This window comes from Echinops telfairi, unplaced genomic scaffold (genome assembly GCF_000313985.2).
Source record: "Echinops telfairi isolate 266 unplaced genomic scaffold, ASM31398v2 ScPeMD7_2010;HRSCAF=2546, whole genome shotgun sequence".
NCBI classification, from domain to species: Eukaryota; Metazoa; Chordata; class Mammalia; order Afrosoricida; family Tenrecidae; genus Echinops; species Echinops telfairi.
The window spans coordinates 7798522-7804188 of NW_022105908.1; the positions used below are offsets into that span (position 1 = coordinate 7798522).

The window sequence follows — 5667 nt, forward strand, 5'->3', positions numbered from 1 at the left end:
ATTGTAAATGAGGAGGAGTGTGGAGTGGAGACCCAAAGCCCATTTGTAGGCAACTGGACATCCCCTTACAGAAGGGGCGCAGGGAGGAGACGAGCCAGTCAGGGTGCAGTGTAGCGCCAGCCAGGGTGCGGTGTAGCAACGATGATACATACAGCTTTTCTCTAATTTTTTAATGCTTTCTCCCCCCACCCCCACCCAACTATCATGATTCCAATTCTACCGTACAAATCTGGCTAGGTCAGAGGATGTACATTGGCACAGATACGAGCTGGAAACATAGGGAATCCAGGACAGATAAGCCCCTCAGGTCCAATAAGGAAAGTAGCGATACCAGGAGGGGAGGGGGAAGGTGGGGGGAAAAGGGGAACCAATCACAATGATCAATATATAATCCCCTCCCTGAGGGATGGACAACAGAAAAGTGGGTGAAGGGAGAAACTAGACAATGTAATCCTTGAAAAAATAATAATAATTTATAAATTATCAAGGGTTCATGAGGGATGGAGGGTGGGGGAGAGAGGGTAAAAATGAGGAGCTGATATCAACGACTCAAGTAGAAAGAAAATGTTTTGAGAATGATGAAGGCCACAAATGTACAAATGTGCTCGACACAATGGATGTAGGTATGGATTGTGATTAGAGTTGTATGAGCCCCCAATAAAATGATTAAAAACAAAAACTGACAAACAAGTGTTGGAAATGAGAGTATTCAGAATTCTACAGACTAGGCCTTGACAGAGCCTTCTAGAAGGATCTGAGGGTCCAGCAAGTAGAACAGAAGACATCGAGCACCTAGCCACTGCCACTGAGTTGATTCCAGTTCATGCCATCCTGTAGGGCGGAGTAGACATGCTCTGTTCAAGTTTCTGAGAGGTATGTATCTTTATGGCAGTAGACAGCCTCATCCTTTTCCTCAGACTGGCCGTTGAGTTTGAACAGCTCATCCTGCATTCAGTAACGCTATGCCTAGCCCACTGCACCACCAAGGACCCTGGACCACGTGTAGAAAATGAAATGTCTATATCAAGGGCTTAAGTAGAAAGAAAATGTTTTGTAAATGAAGTTGGCAACTTATGTACAAATGGGCTTGACACATGGATGAATGGATGGATTGTGGTAAGAACTGTAAGAGGTCCCAATAAAATGATTTTTTTAAAAAATCCTGCCTTTTGCTTTCAAAACTGACACTCCCTGACTTTGACGAACTACTGGCATTTGACAAGTCCCACTGTAGCTTGAAATGCTGTTTAAGGTTCAGCTATTTGCAAAGATCTATCTTTTCCTTTAACATTCTGTTAAATATTTTTCCTATGAACAGTAGCACTTTTGCTTCGGCTAAAATGAGCAATATTGACGTTTATAAAGATCTTACCTGAACACTTGTCCGCTAGGTGTGTTGCCAAGTCTGATATCTTCACCAAGGATGGCAAACTTTTTTGAAATTTTGCTTTAAATTCAATTGCCCGTATCTCATCATCAAACAGGCACTCATAGGATGACCAAGGCGTTGTATGCAATTCTAAGTTTCCGGATATGCAATTGCGTTGAACAAAAAGGTATTTAAATTCCCAGATATAATCTTAAGCAAAGAAATAAAAACAAAGAGTCACAAAATGGGAACTAGTGGAATCTAAGAATCAGATTTAAGAGGTTGGTCTAACTAAATCAGTTAAATACAACTTTTATCACTAAGGTATTTGTGACTGACTATACAAAAGATACTGAATCTACATTCAGGCTACAAGATAAGAAGGCTAGGGATAATTTTAATGAAAACATTTTAAGGACTTCCTGGTCTCCTACATATTTACACCGGCAGCCCTCAGGTTACAAAGGAGATCTTTCCTAAATGTGTCTTTAAGTCTAATTTGCAGGTAAGTTGGAACAAGTGTGTTCTTATTTGCTGTAAGTAAAGGTTTAAACTTTTCAATGACTTCAATGCTGCGTGTGTCGCAGCAAGTGAAAATGAATGTGACGAAGAATTTGTTGTGAGTAGAGGTTAATTCAACCATTTCAGAGTTAAGGAAAGTTTACACAACAGTAAAGGGCAAGTACACATTGTCTACACCAGAAGTTTGCTATCCAGGGACGAACTGTATTTCCACGTAGATGCATACAGGAATGAGGGAGTTTCATGGTTTACAAAAACCTTATAATGCACACATTGCGTGAGTGAAAATATGATACTGTAATTTATCATAGTCAACTGTGCTTTATAGAATAGCAAATTTTTGTTTTTAATATCTACAAAGATGAATAAAAAATAAGGACAATGAAATAAACATAATTCCACCATATTCAACACTTTGTTGATATTTCATCATCTCAGTTTTCTCATTTACTTAATGTTTGGAGAAATTAAGATAGGTCACACCTATTTGTAATTATCTCAATAATTCAAATCTAAAAAGAAAAAGCATCATTAGAACTCAAATGCATAAATACTGTTTTTTAAACCATTCACTACTTAAAATTTAAAAAATCACTTTCTTGTTTTAAGCCACATATTACTAAATAACATCCGCTATCTCATCACCCCTAAATAAGCACAGTTAACGTCTCAGTAGGCATCCAATTATTAAGATTTAAATGTTTTGTTTGATTTTCACTTCATATATAAAATATATTTTATATGCCATTAAGTACTGGACTGTTATTTTTAAATTCTATGTAATTAGCCATTATACAGTTAAACCAAAATCTTTAAAAACTATTATAACAACCCTCTATTTGGGGATATTTTGGTTATTTTATTATTATAAAAAGTACAGTAATGAACTCATTTTTAACTATTTATGCGGAGTCATGATAAATTGCTAGGCATGTAATTTGAAGGCCAAAGAATAGGCTTTCCACGAGTATTGTCAATTGTCCTCAACATAAAACAAAAAGCTAACAAACTCACTGACATCCAGTTAATGCTTATTAACAGCAAGTCTACTCAGAACAGAGTAGAACTGTTGTGTTCCAGGACGTCTGGGACTGTCAATCTCGATGGGAGCAGAGAGCCTCCTCTCAAGATAAAACCCAAATCAAACCCACTGCCTTTGAGTCAACTGCAACTCACAGTAACCTTTTATGTAAGCCTTTATGGAAGAAGACAACCTCACCTTTCTCCTGGAGCTTCCTTCTCAAGACAGGTTCTGCTAAATTACAGTTCCAATAGTCTACAAGACCTTAGGTAGTGACCTTGGAGAAAACCCATTTATCTTGGGAGAAGACCCATTTATCATCTATTAGTTTGATTTCTATGTTTTCAGTTACTAGTAAGAGTAATTTTTCTTCTATCTTTATTGGCTGTTTTAATTTCTTGCCTATTCATATTCTTTGTCTAGCTCTCTTGGAGATCTTCGTCTTTTGCTCATTTGTTTCTGAATGCATTTCTACCATCCTATCCCCACCCCCAGCTTATCATTTGTTTTTTGTTTCTATATATGGTGAGGTCTCTGTATAGTTTTGTTACTGTATTTCTCTGAAACTCACCAACCTTTATTATTCCAAATATATTTGCCTGTATTTTCACAGGCCACTCATTGTTTACTTTTTAAAAATTAGCTGAATCTCAAATACATCTGACATTTATTTGAGTATAAGTATGAAGCATACATTTAACTATATTATTTTCTTAAATTGTTAACCAGATGTTCTAATTACTACCTATTCTTTTCTCAAAAGGTTTTAGTTTAATTTTTTAATTATAAATTTATTATAAAATATTCAGACAGTAAAAGAAAAGGAAGGTAATAATATTGGCTGTGTTTTAATAATCTAGATCAGGGCTCAGCAACTTTTGAGATGGAAGGTCCAATTCTTTCCCTCACAACAATTTAAAAATTATTTGAGAGCCATAATATATTTTTATAAACAAATGAAATCAACATTATCTGAATAATTTGTTTCACTTTCAATTTTTCTTCAAAGCCACATATAAGTATCAAAAGAGTCCCATCTGGCTTGAGAACCACAGTGAACTGACCTCTGAGCTAGAAAATGGGTGCTTAGTTCTTCACACTATTGTAGTTTGTTTAAAATTATTCATAACAATAGATTAAAAGAATACATATGCTCATATACATATCAAATTTACACCAAAGGTATACTACCACACAGAGATATCTGGTATCTGCACTTCCACTTTTTAAAATGTATATACAAACTTACAGGTACATTTTTATTAAAACGGTGATCCTGTTATCCAGGAAGTTTTATAATATACTTTTATAATGAAGTAACATATCAGATACATCATTCCAAGTTAATCAATTCATGTATATTTAGTAATGAATATCTTTGTGAGTTCACCTAGGCCACGAATGGTTTCCTTAAAAATTTTCTCCCCCGCTGAAATAAATTCAAGTCACGTGTTTGTACTTTGTAACCTTGTCCTTCTGGCACCAGCTCTAAGCTGTCCAACCTGATCAGAATCTAATCAGATTCTCGACCTAGAAATAAGACAGAGCTCTTGAGAGGAACAGTGAACTCACAAGCCATGGGCTATCTTCTGCTTTGGCTTCGTAGATCTAGAGCACCATGTGTACCCAGGGTAAAGCAGATACAGAGAAGCTGCCAAAGAGCCTCAGAACTTTGCAGCTCCTAGTTCCTACCCCCTGAGGCTCCATCAAACCCTCCTGAGGCCCACTTTTGCCTTTGGGTACGATGAGATACTATGAGGCTTTTTAAATTAAAATTTTACTATCAAAGATTCAGACAGTAAAAGAAAAGGAAGGTGATGATATTGGCTGTACTCTTGCTGTGAGGTGCTGCAGAGTCATGCTTCAAGTTTATCCCCTGAAATTGCTTGGGTTTTAGCTACGAGTCCTCAGTGCTCAGGTTCAAAAGTAATTTCTGAATATATCCCATGGATTTTCAAAGCCTTCACATACATGCATTCTGATTTTTTTCAAAGGTGGTTCTTTAAATCAAGTCATTTCCTCAAACTTGAGCCTCTTATCCTTTAAAAACAGTGGGAACTCTAGGGTTAAAAACATTTTTGTCAAAAAAAACTAACAAAAAACCATTTTTTGTCATTGGTCTATAGTTTATTACTCATGTATTCATCATAAAATGACTATTGATTAGGTTAGGCACAGTGCCGTCTGGTGGAGATCCACAAGGAAGCAAGCGAAATGAGATGCTGATGTGCATAGAATCTGCCATCTAAAGGGAAATCGTTAAGAGGCAAGCAAAGAAATAAGCTAGATCATTTCCAGTTGTGCTACGTGCCATGAATGGAACTACAAGGGGACCTAACAGAGTATTTGTACACGGACAGGCTGTACACACGTGTAGGGCCTCTCCAGGACACAGACTGGGTCTCGGAGTGAGGCACAGAGGATAACCTCGTGGGAAAGATGCAGAAAAGGCATTGAAGAAAACAGATAGATTCAGGAACCCTGGGTAGAATCTTTGTGTGTTCAAGTAACAGAAAGGAGCCTCGTGCAAGCGAATCGTCTGAGGGAGAGTGATATGAGACAATCGATAACACAAAGGGTCAACCAAAACCATGGGAAAAGGAAATTAAAAGAAAATGGAATCTTCCGCAAACACTTTGAAGTCCTCTCACACATTCGTAGAGTTGAATCGTGAATTAAAACTGTTATTAGTAGCTGATAATAAGGGCTCAAGGAGAAAGATAATGTTTTAAAAACGACAATGGCAACATATTTA

At 36.9% G+C, this 5667-nt stretch overlaps 1 protein-coding gene across 8 annotated transcripts in view; it reads right to left on the reverse strand.

Annotated features, from left to right (window-relative positions):
• Positions 1-5667, reverse strand: part of SHLD2 (shieldin complex subunit 2) — an 88146-nt gene that overhangs the window by 17450 nt on the left and 65029 nt on the right. For all 8 annotated transcript variants that reach the window (XM_045293472.1, XM_045293471.1, XM_045293470.1 and 5 more), the window contains exon 7: positions 1373-1579. In XM_045293472.1, the coding sequence (XP_045149407.1) occupies positions 1373-1579 (207 nt within the window). The remainder of the gene's footprint in view (positions 1-1372; positions 1580-5667) is intronic.